Raw genomic sequence first — 21756 nt, 5'->3', positions numbered from 1 at the left:
CCTATCTAGTCATTGAGCATGAATTCCGGTTTCAGTCGATTCAATGCCTTGAGGATAGAATGACCTAAATAAATAACAATAATCCATATAGGACAACTGCAGTCTTGAATCGAAAGCTGTCCTATCTAGTCATTGAGCATGGTGTCCAGTTTCCATTGATTCACTACCTTGAGAATAGAATGGCTAGATGAATAACTAATTATCTAGATAGTACAATTGCAGTCTTGAATCGAAAGCTGTCCTATCTAGTCATTGAGCATGGTGTCCAGTTTCCATTGATTAACTTCCTTGAGAATAGAATAACCTAGATAAATAACAATAATCTATATGGGACAACTGCAGTCTTGAATCAAAAGCTGTCCTATCTAGTCATTGAGCATGGTGTCCAGTTTCCATTGATTCACTACCTTGAGAATAGAATGGCTAGATGAATAACTAATTATCTAGATAGTACAATTGCAGTCTTGAATCGAAAGCAGTCCTATCTAGTCATTGAGCATCGAGTCCAGTTGCGATGGATTCCATGCCTCAAGGGTAGAATGACCTAGATAAATAACAATAATCCATATAGGACAACTGCAGTCTTGAATCAAAAGCTGTCCTATCTAGTCATTGAGCATGGTGTCCAGTTTCCATTGATTAACTTCCTTGAGAATAGAATGGCCTAGATGAATAACTAATTATCTAGATGGGACAACTGCAGTATTGAATCGAAAGCTGTCCTATCTAGTCATTGAGCATGGAGTCCAGTTGTGATGGATTCAATGCCTTAAGGGTAGAATGGCCAAGATAAATAACAATAATCTAAGTAGGACAACTGCAGTCTTGAATCGAAAGCTGTCCTATCTAGTCATTGAGCATGAAGTCCATTTGCGATCGATAGTGAGAGGGGAAACGTCTTTAAAGGCAACCTGTAATCGATTCCATGCCCTGAGGATATAATGGCCTGGATGAATGCCAATATTCCAGATCAGACAACTATAGTCTTGAGTCTAGAGCTGTCCTATCTAGTCATAGAGCATGAACTGATGAAGCCTGCTTGGATGAGAGGCGCAACCTTTTCTATCCTGATCAATATCATTTTTATTTTTTATCAATTAAAAACAAATTAATTGATAATCTTTAATGTTTTGTGTGGATTTTTTGCTCTGTTAAATATATGTAATTCACATAAGGAATTGCAGAATAAAAACAGGTGGGTTTGAAATACCTCTGGATGTTTTTTTCCTGCAGGAAAAACAAATATTACGTTGAAGCAGACGACACGCTGCTTCCTTACATTTCATTCACAAGAATAACCCGAGTTCACCCTTCATAATTGTACAATCCTCCTGCATTAGCATCAACTCTGCTGTGGAGGCAACAGGGCAGCCTTTAGATTAAGGAAGTAAAAGAGGTCTGACCACAGGTCTGTCCATTTTGACATTGGTTGGGGTTCACCTGAGGAATTCACGTCAAGCTGAGTCCAAAAGATCAGCTCACACAGAGAGAAAACACATAAAAAGGCAAAGTAGCAAAATAACAAAGTAGGCTAAAAGGCACAATGAGGGCTAACATCAAGTCACCATGGGAGGTGGAAACAGATTATATACAGTATTCTTTGTGTGTGTGATTCACGTCATTTTGTATGGTTTATTATTTTGTATCATCTTGTTCCATCATTTTCATTTAATGTGAATAATTAGTCATAACATTTTGATTCCGTTGTGGTTGAAATTAACTGCTGTTGCACTTGACGCTTACGTTAATCGAGCTAGAAGAATTTACGGATGCGTTATTAGTGTCTTTTCAATATAAAAGCTTCATCAAATAGACGCGAGTCTCCGGAAAGGGGTATATTATTTTGAAACAGGATATAGTATAAAATATCGGGGGTAGCTTGACAGCGCTCAACCTGAGGTTCTCTCTCTCTCTCTCTCTCTCTCGCTCGCTCTCTCTGTGTCCTGGTAAGAACACTGTGATGACAAGTTGCAGAGTTTGTGGCTCCAGCATCTACAAGGAGGGACTTGCAGATGCAACCGAGCGTAAAGAGGACGCTGAGGACATTCACTTGGTTGGCGGATCCTCGGCGTTGAAAGTGCTCGTCCACTTTTCACTCGGTTAGTCTTACCTGAAAGTGGGGAAGAAGAAATCCCGAGGCTTTTGAGGGGGCGGGGGGTCAGGTGGTTTCCATATATCCTCACCTGAAGTGTCCTTTATTGTCCCTCAGCTGACACCCGGAAGCACCTGACACACTTGGGAGTGTTTTTTGCCTGAGGCCAAAAACAAAAACAAAAATACTGGACTGGAAGGACTGTCGAGGTCAGAAAGTGTGGTTACCTGAAACATGGCGGTGTTTTCTACTACCAGGAAACTTACTTTGCTGTCCTTAACGTGCCTGTGGATGTTGCCAGGTGAGTCAAAAGCTTCTTTTCACACTTCATCAAATGTATTTAGTATTAGTCCCAAAATGGATCCATAGACGGGTGTGCAACGTGCGGATCAGGGGACATTTTTAGCCCGTTTCTCGCTTGACATATTCTAGAACTCAAATGTAACATGGCCCAAATTAGAACATTATATTAGTATTTTGAGATATATAGAAAAACAGGAAATGGAAATGGACAAAATCCACTTCTAGTGGCACATCCAAACCAAAATGGCCGACGACCTGTGCGCTTTGCAGTACGGTCCATCCCCGCACATTTGCGATTTAGCCTTCAATAACCTGTAAATTCACACATTTATGGTCATATTTAGCACATTCAAACCCAGCCGTATTTAAAAAGACAACTAATTAATTTTAGATGATTTTGACCGATTTAAAGAATATTGTGTTCTATGGCTACAGAAACTGGTCACCAGTCAATTGTAGGGCACAAGTCTATAACCTTGTGATCCTTTTTCACATCAAAATAACAATATATTTACAATCATAACACCATGAACTATTTATAATTTAATAAAATGTCCCTCCAGTGCGTAACCTTCTGCGCGGTACACTCCTCCACGCTCTTATCAAATGCATTTCTGCCACTTAGTGGCCTTTTTCAAGGCTTAAAATTTCTCTGAGGTGAAATGCATTAGTGGGGAGTTGCATCATCGGTTTATATTGGCCATTTTTTTTCTGCAGAAAATACATCCCATTCTCCATAGGTCGGTTATACCGTATTTTTGGGAATATAAGTCACACTTTTTTTCATAGGTTGGTTGTTTCTGCAACTTCTAAATGAAAAAAAGTGTGTATGTTACATAAACACTGGACACCTTTTCTGTTCATGTTTATTTTTTGTGTAGCTGAATAACCATTGTGTTAGCATATTTTACACCTATTCAGCCTGTTCTCTATTCTTTTATTGTTAGAACGAGGAACAAGAACGTTAGAACGAGAAAGAAAAGAGGACGTAATTTTCGTCAAATAGTTTGTAAAATAAATTACCCTCCAAAAAATGTGACTTATGTATGTTTTTTTTGTACCTAATTATGCATTTTTGGCTTTGTGCAACTTATACTCCGGAGCGACTCCATAAAATACAGTAATACATGATAACACTGCTAAAATGTACAGCATCACTGATAATGGTTTTTTTCATTTAGCATTGAGATTTTGCACCACTTTTGTCGGTTCTTGAACGTATCATACATTGTGTGTACACTGTGACTCCTCCGTGAGCACTTATAGATTTTATACTTTAAATGCGTTTAACACGTGTGAGGAATATTTCCAGCTTAAACCTGGATGGTGTCGACTCTCCTGTCATGTTACCCGTCAAGCTAAATGGATCATTTTAATCCAGACCCCATTTCAGTGAATCTTGACATTTAAGGATGAATCATAACCCATGATTACGGGTAGTGATATGTTATATTTTTAGCTTGCGGGATATTTGTTTTTCCACGGAATGGGAAACAAGTGTGTTACAAATGATTATGTCTTCCAGGGAAGAATAATCCCTTTATAGCTTCTGCAACACCGACTCATCTGTCACTCTCCCCAGCTTTGTGTTAAAACTACTTCCGCCGATACCTATATAGTAGTTGCAGCTTACCCCCCCACCCCACCCAACCCCCACCCAACTCCATCGTCATCTTTTCCATTTATATAAAATAGGACATGGTACAGATGCTTGAAATTTTCTCAAATGTTTTATGAAGTACAAAAGCCTGAATTATTCATTCTAGTCAAATTTTCAAGAGCGCTGTCTGGAGAGGAGGATCGCTGGTGTCCAAAGTGCAGTCTGGGGACCATTTCTGGCTCTTTTCGACAGACAAAATGAATCATGGCACGCATTTGGACTTTACTCAGTGAAAACAATGGAAAAAAAAACTGGAAATGGCGCATGCACACCAAAATGGATACACCTGCAAGTAGTGGTGTAGTTGCTAATATTAATAATATCAATATCGGCGGCACGGCGGTCGAGTGGTTAGCGCACAGACCTCACAGCTAGGAGACCGGGGTTCAATTCCACCCTCGGCCATCTCTGTGTGGAGTTTGCATGTTCTCCCCGTGCATGCGTGGGTTTTCTCCAGGTACTCCGGTTTCCTCCCACATTCCAAAAACATGCTAGGTTAATTGGCGACTCCAAATTGTCCATAGGTATGAATGTGAGTGTGAATGGTTGTTTGTCTATATGTGCCCTGTGATTGGCTGGCGACCAGTCCAGGGTGTACCCCGCCTCTTGCCAAAAGACAGCTGGGATAGACTCCAGCACCCTTCCGCGACCCTTGTGAGGAAAAGCGGTAGAAAATGAATTAATGAATGAATGAATATCAATATCACTAATATTAATATCAATTTTATGTCTACATCACAGGTGTCCAGTGTGGTTTGTAAACATAAAACTCCCATAAAAATGTCTCGCTCCTACCCTTCCAAACTCTTTTTCTACCTTGATGTTGACGTTCTCCTCTGATTTCGGATCAACATTTGTGATAAAAGCCACTGTTATTAGATTAGATCTGGAAGATCTGGGTTTGAATCTCAGTTGGGCATCTCTGTGTGGAGTTTGCATGTTCTCCGTTTTCTCCCGGTACTCCGGCTACCTCCCACATTCCAAAAATAGGTATATGAATGTGAATGGTTGTCCAGGGTATACTCCGCCTCCTACCTGAAGTCAGCTGGGATAAGCTCCGGCGTACCCTCGGGACATAAGTGGCATAGAAAATGGATGGATGGATGGATGGATTCAGCTCCAGAAGGTGACTATAGGGATATTAGTTCATGTCTATAGGGCTCTAATAATGTTAAAAATCAAATATAGAAATTTCTAAACAGGTTTTCTATGATTTAATTTGGAAAATATTTTATTCCTAAATAAAGAATCCAGCTTAAGATTGTGTGCTTGTTAAAAAAAATTAATTTAAAACCTTTTTTGTTAAAAATTAAATGAAAATGAATGAATGAATGATTGATATTGTCATATTTTCTTACACAGTCAAATAATAGGAGGGCAAAGTTGACTATAGGGGTGTTGTTTGATGTGTACAGGGCTCTCTAATAATGGTAAAAAACAAATTTCAAAGGTCATTGAATACTACTTCATTTATTACGGTCAGGTCTGGAACCAATTAATTGCAATTAATAATTTCTCTATGAATTAATTTGCTACCAATTATGTATTAATTCCCATTTTTCAACGTAAACGCTCTCTCCCAAAGACATACAAAAATATTCATGTGAATTCATTATGAATATGAATTCATATTCATGAATGTGAGTGTGAATGGTTGTTTGTCTATATGTGCCCTGTAATTGGCTGCCGACCAGTCCAGGGTGTACCCGGCCTCCAAGACAGCTGGGATAGGCTCCAGCACCCCCTGCGGTAGAGAATGAATGAACCCTCCACCGGCTCCCTTTGATACGCCTCACAACACATTGATTTATTAAAGTTATATATACATTTCACTTGGCACACAACTGTGGTGTGTTCAAGGACCGCAGAATGCAATGCGGCATTGCTATACTTGATGAAAAATCAGTGACGCATAAAGACCTAAACATTTGACATGTATTATCATGTATTTACAAATTATGGTGAATACTTAAGATGTGTTTTGTGTGGCAAAACAAAATGGAGGCAAAGGTTTGGCTGAATATTTCTCATGGTTGCCCAACGGCGTGGTGCCCTTTTATACACTGTTGCCAAAACAATCCTATGAGCTGACGTCAGCAATCTCAGGCTGGCTCACTCCTCCCACCCCCCCTGAGAGAGGAGTATCACCTGAAAATGATGGTAATGATGATACCATTAGATACAGTAAACCACCTCCAGGCCATTTACCAGGAATGCTTCCTACAGGTTCTTTTATCATCGTGATTCAGTACAATGGCGTCACTGTACGCTGACCTTGACTGACCTTGACAATCAGTCGTCCTGCAGGTGTGTCCTGAGCTGTCGGCGGCCAGGATGCATGTTCATGAATAGCAGTAGTTTGGCAACAGGAAGCCTCCCTGTTGTTGACGTGTGCATTATAGCAGGAAGTCGGCGTCCTGCAGCATACAAGATAAGACCTCAACTTGTGATCCAGTTAAAAATCAGAGTACTGTAGACACACTATACTTTTGTTTGTGGTACACATACTGTAATTTGCCTTTTAAAGAAATGCAGTGGATCTGGAACAAAAACTGTGATTCATTCCTTCATTCATTTTCTACCGCTTTTTCCTCACGAGGGTCGCGGGGGTGCTGGAGCCTATCCCAGCTGTCTTTGGGCGAGAGGCGGGGTACACCCTGGACTGGTCGCCAGCCAATCACAGGGCACATATAGACAAACAACCATTCACACGCACATTCATACCTATGGACAATTTGGAGTTGCCAATTAACCTAGCATGTTTTTGGAATGTAGGAGGAAACCGGAGTACCCGGAGAAAACTCACGCATGGCCGAGGGTGGAATTGAACCCTGGTCTCCTAGCTGTGAGATTTGCACGCTAATCACTCGACCGCCGTGCCGCCCCAAAAACTGTGATTTTTTTTTTAAATTTAAAAACAGATTTTATCCATTATTGTTGGAATCAAATGTTTATTTTCCCCAATGGATATGGAAACATCGCTGCAAAATGACACTAATGATGTAATCTCTCGCTGATCTTGAAGTGAGACTAACGTATCAAGGACATTTGATGTCCGAACGATGTATAATCCACGCCTTATCTCTTGACCAACCATTGTACGATTACTCTTCTATTCTGGACGCACCATCTGGCAAAAGAACATCTTCATTTGTTTTCCAGGTGGGTCCCACAATGGACTTTTACTTATTTAACAAGGTCAATCCACACAAGCTTCAAAGGCTCCATTGGGATGAGGAGGGCAAGACACATTGCCACTGCAGATTTTCAGTGGCAACTCTCACGGATTCATACATACTAGTGAGTGAGTGGGTTGAAAGTGTTATTTTTAGCAGGCAGGGTGTATTCTTCTAAAAAAACACTTGTAGGACAAGCTCATGCTTACATGTACCTCGTTTTTTGTTAGTCAGCAAAAAAACGAAACCTGGTATTATTTATACTGATAATTATCGGCACCATATAAGCATAAAATCGGCAAAAAATCTCCAAATCGGTTGATATCAGTATCGGATTTTCTCATTCATTTTCTACTGCTTATTTTCACGAGGGTCGCGGGGGGTGCTGGAGCCTATCCCAGCTGTCTTTGGGCGAGAAGCGGGGTACACCCTGGACTGGTCGCCAGCCAGCCAATCACAGGGCACATATAGACAAACAACCATTCACACTCACATTCATACCTATGGACAATTTGGAGTCGCTAATTAACCTAGCATGTTTTTGGAATGTGGGAGGAAACCGGAGTACCCGGAGAAAACCCACGCATGCACGGGGAGAACATGCAAACTCCACACAGAGATGGCCGAGGGTGGGATTGAACTCGAGTCTCCTAGCTGTGAGGTCTGCGCGCTAACAACTCGACCGCCGTGCAGCCCAGTAATAAAATTATTTTTCATATTTAAAAAATGTAATAAAAATATGTAAACTAATAGAAATCACAATACATCTAAATTAATATTTTAAGTAATTTTTAAAATTATTATATATATAATGCCAGTGTTTTTTGTACAATTATTTTTTTGGCAATATTCATTAATTAATGCATTCATTTTCTAACATTTATCCTCACGAGGGTCGCGGGGGTTGCTGGAGCCAGCTGTCTTCGGGCGAGAGGCGGGGTACACCCTGGACTGGTCGCCAGCCAATCACAGGTCACATGTAGACAAACAACCATTCACACTCACATTCATACCTATGGACAATTTGGAGTCGCCAATTAACCTAGCATGTTTTTGGAATGTGGGAGGAAACCGGAGTGATTTTTTTTTTTTTTTTTACTAAATTGCTCGCACTCGCAACTTTTTTTGGCCCCATGGTAAGTTATTTAGCAGTCGCAGTCATTAACAAATGCTCAAAGACTGAGTCACCAACGATGTGGGATGCTTTGTTTGGACGTTCGATTCTGAGTAATGTTACCGTACAATAACCGAGACAAAGATTTTTGTTGTAAACCAAATCATATGAAATCTAGGTCGTTCGGAATTTGAGGTTTGACTGTATATGACAAGTTCAAAACATCTGTCCCCCCCTCTCTCACCCCTCTTCCCCTCTATTGTTTCCCTGCGAACAATTCATCCCAAAATATAGTTTATTCCCCTCAAGGCGTCCATGGGGAGGGTCATGGAATGCAGTTTGCCTAACTTGCAACTACGGCCTTATCTCTAATTGCCTATTTCTTAGAATAATACCAAATGGAAGTGCAGCAAAGCGCCTCTCCACTTTGAGCTGGGATTACGGGTGTTTGAAGCCTGCAGTCCTCATGTGTGTGTCCCCAGCAACTGGCGCAATTTTGATTTGAGAAAGGAGATTGGGGGATTTATTGTTACATACGTAATGACATGGAAATACAACATTGCAGTTTTCCTCTCCCCTTGCGGGGAAGTTTATCATCCAAAAGCAAAACCACGTGCCAGTGTCTCTTGTAATCCTGCGTATTTATACTCATCAGCCCCGTGCATAAGGCCAAGGGAGAACAGGAACCTACCGGGAGATTAGTGCGGGGTCATCCTTCCCAGTCATTCTTCCCATGTGCGAAAAATCGACTTTTTTTTAAATACATTTCCAAATCCTCTTTGTATTGCTCTTTATAGCTCATAAGCCCAGACTCTTTTAGATACCAGTATTCTAATTATATTACCTTAATTAAAGTCAGATTTATAGGATTACTGATGTAATAATTATAACCATGGAACATAACAGTCGAAGCAGAATCAACTCCCAACATTTCTCATTCATTTGAAGTTAAACAATGTGCTGCTACTGAGTTCCAGGAAGATTTCAAACTATTTTGGAAACTGCCGCAATGCAGTCGTCCCTCGCCACGTCGTTTTTCACATTTAGCGGCTTCACTCTATATTTGGGTTTCAAAATATATGAATTAGGGATGTCCGACAATCGCTGATATTGACCAATTGTCAATTTCTGATTCCGATATCAACTAATGTTAGCGATCAGTTACCATCTAATGGTGAAAAGCATTAGCGACAAGCGTTATATTCAAATGTTGCATGTCGCAATTTTGCGACTTTGGCGCCTAAAGGGCTTTATCGGTTTTCATTATAGGCCCAAAACCTGATACCGATGTTGACTGATATTAAATTTTAATGCCAATATCGGGCCAATAATAACGGTGGAGCCGATGTTATCGGACATGCCTAACATTAATGAATAAATCATCACTGTTTTCTGGTTGGCTTCAGCCTATTATTAAAAAAATGCAAATTTTCTGTATTTTTGAATAAATTAATAATTTTTAAGCATTAAAATGGCTAAATGAACCAAAATTCAAATATACAGTATTTAGAAGACGCACTCAGCCACCACAGGAAGTACTATACGGAAATCAGAACCACAATTTTCCATTATTATGAGTAAATGTGACAGTAGGGTTGCTATTTCATGTCTAGAGAGCTCTAATAATGTTAAAACTAGTTGAAAATATTCCATTTACAGTATAAATAAGGAGTTGTGTTTTGTGAAAATGTACTTATCATTAACCTTGATGAATATATACGCACAAAATAATCAACAATAACCTGGTAATGGTTTTATTTCATTTGAACATGCATCAGATTACAATTGAATGCATCACATAATCAGTTCACAGTACCACATGTCCAAAAGGAGTAGGAAGAAGCAAAGCTTATTAAATCCTACCGTACACTTCCTGCTTTCCTAATAGACTTCAGCCTATTAGTAAAAAAATGCAAATTTTCTGTATTTTTTAATACATCTATAATTCTTAAGCATTAAAATGGCTAAATGAACCAAAATTCAAATAAAGAGTATTCAGAAAACTCATTCAGACACTTTGTGATGACAACAGCCACCACAGGAAGTACTATACGGAAATCGGAACCAGAATTTTCTATTATTATGAGTAAAGATGACAATAGGGTTGCTATTTCATGTCTAGAGGGCTCTAATAATGTTAAAACTGGTTGAAAATATTCCATTTACAGTATAAATATGGAGTTCTGCTTTGTGGAAATGTACTTATCATTAACCTTGATGAATATATACACACAAAATAATAAAGTTTTTATTTATTTATTTATTTATTTTTAATTTTTTGTTTTGTCACGTACCGAAGTACGAGGTGATATGACCATACAATGACATAATGGGTACCATAGTAACTGTCAATATAGTGATATGCATAGCACATCATGACTGGTTCAAGACTCTTCATCTTCATAACTTCAGAAGAAAGAAGATCCTTTCAAATGTCCCACAGAGGACACTTGAGGATTTTCCACTTGAGGATAAATGCATGTCCGAGGCATAGAAATTATGTAGGTTTCATGTTTAATAATTAATAAAAAGATTCAACCTTATATGAATCATATGAAGGAAGTAGATAGACTGTCTATCTTATTACGCTAGGAAATTATCTTTTTTTTTGGTACAGCCTGCTTATTGAATGACTTCTTACACACATATGACACATGTCACAATATACCCTGTTTGTATATGTTTCTAAAATACTGTTTCATTTTCCTCATTCTAAACAAATGAATGTACAGTATGTAGGGCAATGTGTCGCTTGTCCCTTGGTTAGGGTTTTGGTGACATCTCGTCTTCATCATGGCAGTCAGATAGAAGAAGGCCTCTTGTAAGGGGTCATGAGAAAATCACTAGTTGACTTTCCCATCACTGGGTTGTGGCCTCTGTGCTCTCTTAAAGGCACACACACACACACTTCCTATCTTCTTCCTTCTTGTGGCTTTCTCGGTGTCCTTTTAGTTTGCATACTTGAATCCGTTCAAGACTGATGCCTGCAAAGCTCAGGGTTGTCATTGTTAGTCAGCAAATGATAGTCACAGTTCAGTTTCATGCAGTAGTTACACAAATATACAATACACACAGTATATTCTTACAGATATAATACGGCTTGAGCCAATGATAATAACAGTGTCAGGCTGTACAAATCTCTATGTGCTAATAAAAGCTAATGACTATTTACGGCCACTGGAATCTGCTAGGGGGGGGCATCGGGTTGCTTTCAAAACTCTTTCCACAGTATTACAGAACCCCAAAAATATCAGCTTTTTGCTAACTATGGTGATGACTGTGATGTAAGTCGTACCTTCCACATAAATTATACCTTTTTTTTTTTATTCTAATTTTGTGAATGAAGTCCCAAGTTACCCACAGTGTACACGGAACATATGAGGGGCGTATAACATACAGGAATAAAAGATCAGATACAATAATTGGAGGAAAAGTAAACAGTAATGGTTGTCTTGCAGGCTTGGTCGACCTTCTTCTAAGGAAAAGTCATCTCTTTGTAACAGTGCACAGAATCCATGACCCCCCATATTATTAGTATGAATTTAGCTTTTTGCCCCCCCCCCCCCCCCCACACACACATTTTTTGCTATTTTTCCCCCCAAATATATCAGCTTTCTTATTAAATAATTTTTCTTACATTTTCTTCTGCTGCACGGCGGTCTAGTGGTTACCGCGCAGACCTTACAGCTAGGAGACCAGGGTTCAATTCCACCGTCTTCCATATCTCTGTGTGGAGTTTGAATGTTCTCCCCGTGCATGCGTGGGTTTTCTCCGGGTACTTTGGTTTCCTCCCACATTCCAAAAACATGCTAGGTTAATTGGCGACTCCAAATTGTCCATAGGTATGAATGTGAGTGTGAATGGTTGTTTGTCTATATGTGCCCTGTGATTAGCTGGCCACCAGTCCAGGGTGTACCCATGCCTCTCACCCGAAGACAGCTGGGATAGGCTCCAGCACCCCCGCGACCCTCGTGAGGAAAAGTGGTAGAAAATGAATGAATGAAATTTTCCCCAACAAAATTGCAACTTTATTTTATTTTTTTTTCATATGACGTCTGCAGTCTGTTGTGTGTTAGTTGCTCCAGTGTCTGTTATCTGTGTACCATATGATCGCCAAATTCGACTACAAATTACGATACTGTGTCTACCAAGGTAGGCAGCTCTGTCCAGTGTCACCAACACCGCCAAGGTGAACACAGTGGCTATCCTGTGAGGCAGAAGTCCACTTTGTTATGTTAAGTCTGTGTCTTCTTGAAGTGGACACAGAGGGGTGTCTTTCTGCATTGCGGCGGTCGCTGGACCCTGTCGACACCTGTTGTCGACCCAGATTAAGTGCTCCAGTGCCGGAGCCCCTGCTTTCTTTGTCCCTGCCGGCACAAAGTCAAACCGCGACTCCCCACCTCAGACACCTGACCTCAGGTTTGGCCTGGCAAACATCATTTATCATTCCTTTTTAGACTTGGGTGAATGTTGGGGGGGGGGCTTGTGTGTTGGATTTCAGGCCCGCCCATACATTGGGTATGTCCAGTGCCAATGAGAGGGTTGCATCCGGAAAGGTAAAAACGAAACCAAACAAATCATGCACTTCAAAAACCTGACACCTGAAACCTGACAGGAAAAGCTGAACTACATCTTGGCTGAACGCTTTTACCGAACTTTTACCAACAGAATGCTGCTATTCTGGCCGAGGGGGGAGAATAGAAGTGATTTTAAATGTTGGCAAATATCTTCAAGCTGCTTTTAGTTGAGGCCTCCCAATAAGATTTCATGGCGGACACATCCCTAAGTATGACCTTGTCTTTGTTCATGTCCTGAAAACTCTATGACGGAATGTCAATCAGTTTGGGTCAGATCAAACTTGTGGCTTTTGTACAGTCAAACGTTGCTGCTTTACAGATGCCGCATTATTAACCCTTCAACCGGTGTTTAGTTTAGAACCGTGACATCCCATGGTTTTCTGACACGTCTCAAACTGTTTGAGACACTAGCCACGTTTACATGGACCCAAATATTCCAATTCCATTCGGGTTATTTGCTCAAATGGAAAGAATGTAACCTTTGTATACACCTCATTCCGAAAGAAAAGTGCCAATCCGAATGAATATATAATCGGATTCCCAGGGGTGGAATATTCCTTTCCCCAATCCGATTGAGGTATCTTGTACCCGCTCAAACGGAAAGTTGTCAGACTGCGTTCTTCTTCTTGGTGTTTTTCTTCTTCTGTTGTTTATTGGTGGTTGGCAAGCAGCTTTCGTGTGCATTAGCGCCATCTGTGGAACAGAATCTAAACCCTTCTATACACTATTAACAAGTCCAGTTTTATTAAAAAAGAAAATACATATCTATATAAAACATGTGCTGAGCTTAATTATAAAATATTAGCAAGATTGAATTTTATCTTTTCCTGTTCTTTCAGCGAATGCTGAGATATGACGTAACACGCAGCTTGAGACGTTCTTCGATTTAAAAAAATGGATGCGAGCAATCGGCACTGGACTGCTACGGAAAGTTTGTTTTTGATTCAAACTAAATTTCAAGACCGGACGAACGGAAAACTGGCAATACGGAGTTATTCCAACAAGTGAAAGAAAAACTGGAGGAAGTCGGTATCACGTGATGTTGGTGTTTACGTTTTACTGCGCATGTCCCATTGACTATTCTGGTTGATTATAGCGACGCATGTAGACACGCGATTGGAATATTCCTTTTCCATGTATACCATTGCTTTCGTAAAAGGTCATTCGGAAAGAGAAAAAAAACTCCTCATGTAAACGTGGTTATTGTTGCGCCACAGAACACCAAGCAGTCAAAAAAACAGAACTGAGCTCTGGCAGATTGCCAGATTGCCTTTCTGTCGTAGCGCTGAGAGAGAAAGTGGAAGACTGGCAAACTGCATTTCAAACCTTAAGAGACCGCTGACGCCTCCATCAATCAACTGTAAAAGGGGCTAAATCAAGCTACTTACAGATATTGTTTTATCAAACTTGGTTGTTTTATCGCTTCAATTAGGGCCGGTATTTCCCCTCCTGTTTATCACCCCTCAGTGTGGACCCCCTCTTCGACTTTGTCTTACGATGAGTGGTACCTGCTAATTTTAAATAGGCCGTCGCACAGCAAAACAAAATTAGGCCCATTTCCAAATTACCTTTCTTATCTAAAACCCTCAGGATGGTTGTTTACGGTGTTTTTAGAAAAAATAAATATTTTAGTGGCTTTTTAATCTGGTTGTCAAACACGACACAGTACCGAAGTAGCACTTATGAGTTTTTGTACTCTGGTCAGTGTGTTATCCCTGTGATTTGACTGTTGTTGTTTTAGTTTTATTGAATGTTTTTGACCAAAGATGACAATGTTTTCGACAATGCCTGTGTGGAATACAAGCAAATCAACCTAATCCTATACAGACTGGGCCAAAAACGCAGTTGTTTTTGGTGTGAGATGTCCCACACAGCTCTGTTGCCAGCCCTCTTCTTTTCTCCATGCATTTACTGCAACTTGGCTCTATACTGCAAAAAATGGCATTACAAGAGATGGTGTTTGGTGGCAAATCTGGATCCTTTGGCCCAGTATCTGAGATCAAGGCTGTCGTCAGATCGAACTTTCAATTTTGGCAGTTGGTCAAAGTAAAGCCAAGTCTTCTTTTTGAGACAGTGGTCCTGCCTTCTTTGTACTGTTGTTTGTTTAGAGCTGTTAAATACCAAATAATAGCCAATTCTGATGCTCAAACGAGGCGCCACCGTATGCGATGTCAGTCAAAGAGTAATGCACTAAATGCGGAGATGGGATTCATAACAGGACAGGCGTCTAGAGCACATGGCTTAAAACAGGGGTCTCAAACACGCGGCCCGCGGGCCAAATGTAGCCCGCAGGACACTAGTTTGAGGCACCCCCCTTGATATGAAAGTTCAATGTTAGTGCGGCCCGCGCAAGTTTGATATGGATGCTGTATGGTATCATGTACCCAGAAAAAATTATTACGTTTGATTAATGTTCATGTTAAAGGTTAAATAACTGTTAATAGTTATCCTCCCTATCCGTGTGGAAGTGGTAAGTTTTTGGCTATTTAAGTTTAAAGGAAATTACTTGAAGGCTACTGTTTAGGTCGCTAGCTCTCTAGTTTGCGAGTTAGCATATGTCTCAAGACCCTGCAGTTGCGCAATATGTTGTAAATAAAAAGAGTATAAATGTGACTATAGTCGTGTTTTGTCATGTCTACAGGGCTCTAATAATGCTTTGTTAATTTTAATCTGAAAAAAATAATTTGTCTACCCACCAACTATATGTGGTTTGTTAAATTTGTATTATTTGCCGTTTTATTATTATTATTATATTTATTTATTTATTACTGATTGATTGATTTTCTTTATTCTTGATTTGTTTATTTTTCATCTTATTTTGTGTAGAAAAATAAAAAGTAAGATATTTGAGAACAGTGGAATGTTTTATCAGAGCTTTTATTGTAGAAAATTGGAACCAAAGCAAAGTTTTTTTCATTTTTTTTGTTTTTAATAAATGCGTTTTTTGGGTTTTTTTTTTTTTGGAAAACCTGATGCAGCCCAGTCTCACCCAGACCGGAGCTCCAGTGGCCTCCCAAGTAAATTGAGTTTTGAGACCCCTGGCTAAACCGGAAACAGAAGTTTGTTCTAAGGTTTAGAGTTACTCATTTACTCGTTTGGATTTTGGCTCAACATTTGCAATAAAAACGACCCTGGTAAACATTACAGTAGATTACGGAGTTACAATAGAATGAATACAAATCAAGGCACATGCAGTTGAAGTGTAAAACCTAATATCGTCCAGTCTTTTGTGCCTGCCATGTTCATCAGATGGAATGCCTGAATGGAACGAACCCATTAAGACCGTACCAACAGCCAGTCAGTATGTAAGCCTGTACGTCTAATGCACTACTATTTGACAATAAATGACAATTGAGTGTGAAAAGGCACCAGAGGGGGGGAAAAAAAATCATTAAATATAAAGCAGGAAAATCGTATTTTAATTTATTTATAGGAAGACGCTCTCAGATTTAGGAATGAATCTCTGAAACACTTCCTGCACAAGGACACGGGTTGTCCCTTGAGAGAGAACGTCTTTTAGTGGGACTGCCTTGTTCTTTCCGTCACCAAATTTCTAGAGCACGCCGGCCTTGAAAGCGAAAACAACATTCAATATCATTGGTCAAGAATCTTAACACGTATGCGTGGATGTTTGTCCGAAAATGACAAATCGTGAGATGGTAATGGTTTTATTTCATTTGAACATGCATCAGATTACAATTGAATGCATCACATAATCAGTTCACAGTTCCACATGTCCAAAAGGAGTAGGAAGAAGCAAAGCTTATTAAATCCTACCCCTCCATCTGGTACTTTTACAATCAGTAACTGTTACATTTTTTTGCTGTGCTTTTTCTGTATTTCACCCAAACGTCAAAGATCCGGGGGCCAGATTCGGCACGCAATATCTTATTATATGGCCCTGCAAAAAGCCTTGAAAAAATCTAATAAAATACCCTTTTTAACTTCTTAAAAATGATCTTATTATTATGAAAATTTTATAATAATATACAATTATTAGTATTTTATTTTGTAATTTTTTAAAATTAAAATTAATAATTGTACAAATTATACAATAGTTAGTTGTATCATGAAATTACTGCTTGGAAGCTGATTTCTATGGTAATATTAATAGTCATGGTTTAATAATAATAATACATTTTATTTAAAAGCGCCTTTCAGGACACCCAAGGTCGCTGTACAGAAGATAAGAACACCAATATAAAATACAAGATAAAAGACAACAAACAATAAATAAAAGCATACAAGAAATCGGGATAGGGGGGACCATGTGAAACTGTTAGAGGGAATAGGCAAGTTTGAACAGATGGGTTTTGAGTTGAGATTTGAAAATGGGAAGGGTGGCAGAGTTACGGAGGTCAGGTGGCAATGAGTTCCAGAGTTGGGGAGCAGAGCGGCTGAAAGCTCTGCTCCCCATAGTGCTAAGGCGTGCAGAGGGAACAGTGAGATGGATGGAGGAGGAAGATCTGAGGGAACGGGATGGCTTAAGAGTGTGGATGAGGTCAGAGAGGTAAGGGGGGGCAAGGTTATGGATGGACTTGAAGGTGTACAGGAGGATTTTGTAGGTGATTCTTTGTGTCACGGGGAGCCAGTGGAGTTGCTGCAGGATGGGGGTGATGTGGTGGAATGAGGGGGTCCTGGTGATGATCCGGGCAGCAGAGTTCTGAACCAGTTGAAGTTTATGGAGGGATTTGTGAGGGAGGCCGAAGAGGAGAGCGTTACAATAGTCAATGCGGGAAGTGACAAGGCTATGGACGAGGATGGCGGTGGTGTGGGGGGTGAGGGAGGGGCGTAGACGATTAATGGAGCGCAGATGAAAGTAAGCAGACCTGGTGACGTTATTGATGTGAGATTGAAAAGATAGAGTGCTGTTTATTTGTGCTGTTAATTTCATTTGAACATGCATCAGATTACAATTGAATGCATCACATAATCAGTTCACAGTTCCACATGTCCAAAAGGAGTAGGAAGAAGCAAAGCTTATTAAATCCTACCCCTCCATCTGGTACTTTTACAATCAGTAACTGTTACATTTTTTTGCTGTGCTTTTTCTGTATTTCACCCAAATTGAGGTGGTATAGGTCCTATACCATGTCCTATACCACAGGTGTCAAACTTCAAAGATCCGGTGGCCAGATATCTTATTACATGGCCCTGCAAAAAGCCTTGAAAAAATCTAATAAAATACCCTTTTTAACTTCTTAAAAATTATCTCATTATTCAGAAAATTTTATAATAATATACAATTATTAGTATTTTATTTTGTAATTTTTTTAATTAAATTAAAATTAATAATTGTACAAATTATACAATAGTTAGTTGTATCATGAAATTACTGCTTGGAAGCTGATTTCTATGGTAATATTAATAGTCATGGTTTAATTTCATTTGAACATGCATCAGATTACAATTGAATGCATCACATAATCAGTTCACAGTTCCACATGTCCAAAAGGAGTAGGAAGAAGCAAAGCTTATTAAATCCGACCCCTCCATCTGGTACTTTTACAATCAGTAACTGTTACATTTGTTCACTTCCTGCTTTCCATAATACAGTTTAAGGTTTTCTTTTTTTTTTTTTTTTTAAATAATGTACCTCGTACCGAAGTACGAAGTGATACTCTTCATCCTTGTATTTAGCGACCTCAATCCATTCCATAGTTTGATTCCACATACTGAAATGCTATGGCTTTTTAACGTAGTCCTAGCATATAAGTGTTTCAAATGTAGTACTTAGGTCCTTACTCAATCCATTAGATACATTAGATTGTGAGATTGTAGTATTGCTGTACAAGAGGAAAACCTTTGAAGAATTAGAGATTATTCCACAATTCTTCAATCCAGTCCCGCCACGGAATGCATGACTATCTTCCGTCTTCTTACGCTAAGCAACACTGAAAGACTTATTCTGTCACATCATCTCAAATATATGCTAACTACGGTTATTTCAGACATTTTAACTCATATCTCCCCTCCTCTTATTTTTCTGCCCAATTTCTCTTTTATCGTATTATTACATACCCCCCCAGTGTCCCTCCACGCGCTTTTCCCCTTTTCCTTTTTTTTTTGGCAGCCTCTCCTCCTCCTCATCCTCTTCTCCTTCATCCTATCTCTCCTGAGGGCTGCAGCTCCAGCATCTCATCAGCATCAGTGTCTCAGGTCAGCCGTGAGGGTTAGAGCAAAGGGGGGGGGGCTTTGTCACACTAGCATATGAGTGTTTTTAGTGTGTTTCCTCGCCACGTTCTTGGTTGTGCTTTAAATGTGATGTAGGGAGTCCATGTTTTTTTTTGTGTTGAGTCCTAAACCTTTACGTACTGTATATTTACCATTTATTACATTTACCCCCCTCGTATATCCCTTTCTCTCTTTACTCCCTCTGTCCTCACTGGGTGGTGCATGTAATTATAAGCTCTTAGCTATTTTTCTGTCATACACGGCAACACTCCGGGGAGAGCTTAGTTGATGTCATTATCTCCAATAATGGCTCAGGGGTGCAGTCCCCCCCCCCTCATTCTCACTGTTTCTACTATACAGAATCATTTGTAATTTATTGAAAATATAAATTACCATGTCACCCTCTTTCCCAATTCCTTATTTTGCAACCTTTCGCTCCTTTTTCCAAACACACACAAGCACAGACGTGTTGAAATATTGTGCTAGTTTGTTTGTTGTGGGTCATGAGTCAGTGTTTCCACTACCATTATCTTGGGGGTTGGGGCGTGGGGTCATGTGTGCACGTGTTTGTATCCGTGTATCGATATCATCTCTATCCCCTTCAAACCTTCCCCAGACATCACACACGTGCAGGAGTGAATTTGATTTCATCATTTTCAGTCCAAGTGAGGACAGCTTTTGAATAAACATGTTCTCCTTCTAACCTTGCTCAGTATCTCACTATGGGAGCCCCCCCCCCCCCCCCCCTTCTGTGGCGTGACCTATCACAGACACCCCACTGTCGACCACGTCGGTCCTGAGATAGACCAATTGTGTTTTTGACGTGTAAGGGTGTAGGACCCCAAAGTCTGTTGGGATTGGCTCCAGGATAAACGGTAGAAGATGGATGAATGGGAACCTACTGAGAATATGCTGGGATGCACCTCACGGGTGATTATAAAAGGGGGGGCAGGGCGACGATTGGTCCGTCCCAGGACAGACACGGTATATATGAGGTTTCGCATTGTTTCACATTGCGTGCACGCCGTGCGATAATTCACTATACATGTTTTGCAACACTTTACCTTGAGTAAAACGACTGTGGCACAGCATTGATGTTTTTAGCATTCATTAGTGACTGGTCATTGCATTCAGTGATTTTCTATGGCTTTCTATCGGGACCATTAAGCCTCAGCCATTAGGACTAATTAGGCAAAGTGCTCACTTTTTGTGCCGTTATTCTTTCACTATGGATCATTTCCGAAAACGTACGCACGACTTCCTGAATGCAATTAGCGTTTGTAATTGACCATTTTATCCTCGATTTTTTTTATATTATGTGTAAATCCACATGAACATTTGCTTAGACTGGAATGAATTGATTCAATTGAAAGGCTCAAAAGGAAACAACGAGGTGGTTGTGGTAGTACTTGTGGATGCACATACACACATGCACTCAAAAAGCCCTATTAGACATCTTCGTCATGCTAGCGTATGAAATGAAAATCCTAATTTCGATTGCATGAACATGTTTTGGTCATTGTAATGGTTGGTAATAGTAATGGTTTTATTTTCATTTGAACATGCATCAGATTACAATTGAATGCATCACATAATCAGTTCACAGTTCCACATGTCCAAAAGGAGTAGGAAGAAGCAAAGCTTATTAAATCCTACCCCTCCATCTGGTACTTTTACAATCAGTAACTGTTACATTTGTTCACTTCCTGCTTTCCTAATATAGTTAAAAAAAATTTTGGTTTATTTTGTTTGTTTTTTGTCACGTACCAAAGTACGAGCTGATATGACCATACAATGACATAATGGGTACCATAGTAAGTGTCAATATAGTGATATATATATATATATATATATATATATATATATATATATATATATATATATATATATATATATATATATATATATATATATATATATATCACATCATGACTGGTTCAAGACTCTTCATCCTTGTATTTAGCAAACATCAACTGTTTGTATTGTTTCTTGAATTGGCTCATCGTTGTGCATTGTTTGAGGTTTATAGTTATTAGCCCATATTTATGATACACACACAATAAGTAAGATATGGTAGAACCAGAGAGCAATAAAGAGTGTGGAGTGATTTCTGAATTGAGAACAAATTTTGCTTTGTTCAATATTGAAATATTTCTGGCCTCCTTATGTTGTTTTTGGTCTGTTCCAGTTCCTGTGCAACAGTCAGCTCTCACTTCATTTTTTTATTACTCTTGTTTCCATGAAATTGACACCATAGACTATTTAACAATGTGATTGATTGAAAGAAAAGATTTCTATGGGCAGATTTACCCCTTTTGGAAAACATTAATCTGCCCCATATGTTCAATTATAATTATGGCCATCTCCGCTAATGTCTAATGTGTGTCTTGTGCATATCGAATATGAATATGGTGTAACTGAGTCGCAAATGCAGTAGTAGAGTTTCATCTCTTGGACTGAATGTCAGTTACGTGTCAGCTTTCCATGTGCCGCCGTTTTATATGTGAGTCATTACGGCAAGTGAAGCAGCCACAAAAGTCTTCAATAATCCACCCACTCATATTCAGGCAGCTGTGAGTCTGTGATCTGTAAATGGTAAAGATGCAGTTGTTTGTACAATTGATCCAGTAGAGCACAGGAAGGTGAGTTATTATTGTTTT

At 39.6% G+C, this 21756-nt stretch overlaps 1 protein-coding gene across 1 annotated transcript in view; it reads left to right on the top strand.

Moving 5' to 3' along the window:
* The first annotated feature begins 1922 nt into the window (after positions 1 to 1922).
* The window catches only part of esama (endothelial cell adhesion molecule a), a 56262-nt gene continuing 36428 nt past the window's right edge, over positions 1923 to 21756 (top strand). The window contains exons 1-2 of the mRNA XM_058086075.1: positions 1923 to 2099; positions 2210 to 2393. Coding sequence (XP_057942058.1) covers positions 2327 to 2393 — 67 coding nt within the window. The 5' untranslated portion in view covers positions 1923 to 2099; positions 2210 to 2326. The remainder of the gene's footprint in view (positions 2100 to 2209; positions 2394 to 21756) is intronic.

This window comes from Doryrhamphus excisus, chromosome 11, assembly GCF_030265055.1.
Source record: "Doryrhamphus excisus isolate RoL2022-K1 chromosome 11, RoL_Dexc_1.0, whole genome shotgun sequence".
Taxonomy (NCBI): Eukaryota; Metazoa; Chordata; class Actinopteri; order Syngnathiformes; family Syngnathidae; genus Doryrhamphus; species Doryrhamphus excisus.
This window is presented reverse-complemented; position numbering and strand designations above follow the sequence as displayed.